At 34.2% G+C, this 1,187-nt stretch overlaps 1 protein-coding gene across 1 annotated transcript in view; it reads right to left on the reverse strand.

The window, feature by feature from the left end:
* The window catches only part of LOC122935613 (serotransferrin-A-like), a 68,710-nt gene extending 67,729 nt beyond the window's left edge, over positions 1-981 (reverse strand). The window contains exon 1 of the mRNA XM_044291395.1: positions 824-981. Coding sequence (XP_044147330.1) covers positions 824-872 — 49 coding nt within the window. The 5' untranslated portion in view covers positions 873-981. The remainder of the gene's footprint in view (positions 1-823) is intronic.
* Positions 982-1,187: the final 206 nt, after the last annotated feature.

A 1,187-nucleotide genomic window follows, 5' to 3' on the forward strand; every position in this document is an offset into this window, starting at 1 on the left:
AGATAGATAAAAGATAGATAGAAAGATAGATATGACATAGATTGTTAGATAAATAATAGCTAGATATGAGGTGGATAGATAGATAATTAGATAAATGATAGATAGATAAATAGTAGATAGATAGATAGATAGATAGATAGATAGATAGATAATAGATAGATAACAGATAGATAGATAGATAGATAGATAGACAAATAACAGATAGATAGATAGATAGATAGATAGATAGATAGATAGATAATAGATAGATAACAGATATATAGATATATAAATAACAGATAGATAGATAGATAGATAGATAGATAGATAGATAGATAACAGATATATAGATAGATAAATAACAGATAGATAGACAGATAGATATGTCTCTACCTGTCACCAACTGAGAGGAAGACGAGACACCATGGACTATTATACCCCCATATTCCCCTTTTAACCCAACATCCACCTTTAATTCCCACATCAGTCCCCTCTCCACATTACCTATTATTTATTTTGCTTTGGCAATGCTAAATGTTTTACTTGGACGTGCCAAAAAAGCTTTATTGAATTAAATTGATAGATATATCGATAGATAACAGATAGATAACAGAGCTAGATAATAAATAGATAATAGATGATAGATAGATATGAGATAGATAATAGATAGATAATAAATAAATAGATAGATGATAGAGATAGATAATAAATAGATAGATAGATAGATGATAGATAGTTGACAGATGATAAGTAGATCTCTATACAGACTGATGGATATTAGATAGATTCTGGTTACACTGTAATGTGTTTGCAGTGCTAGCCTTAGGAATTATCAGTCACTTACCCAGCATGCCAAGGCACAAAGTGAGTAGGAAAGTAGATGCCATTGTCATCTCAGTGTCTCCTTCACAAACTGCCAGAGCTCAGTTTGTGGAGATAGGACAGGATCGGTCAGCGCCTTTTTATACAGAGCGGGGAGCTGACTGGACAGATTTTGTCCCTGCAATGTTTACCTAATAGAGTTTCTCAACATTTGCCTCCTCCTCCTAATGTCCCTCTTACTGCTCTCCATAGACAGAACTTTGGCACAAAACCGTGATGTGAATGGCTTTCTGGGCAGGTCAACATTTAATGAAGAGATTAGGTAGGGGAAGTGCAAGGGAAATTCCCACAAACATGAAGAAAACCCAGCAGGCCCCCATATACTT

This window comes from Bufo gargarizans, chromosome 4 (assembly GCF_014858855.1).
Source record: "Bufo gargarizans isolate SCDJY-AF-19 chromosome 4, ASM1485885v1, whole genome shotgun sequence".
NCBI lineage: Eukaryota > Metazoa > Chordata > Amphibia > Anura > Bufonidae > Bufo > Bufo gargarizans.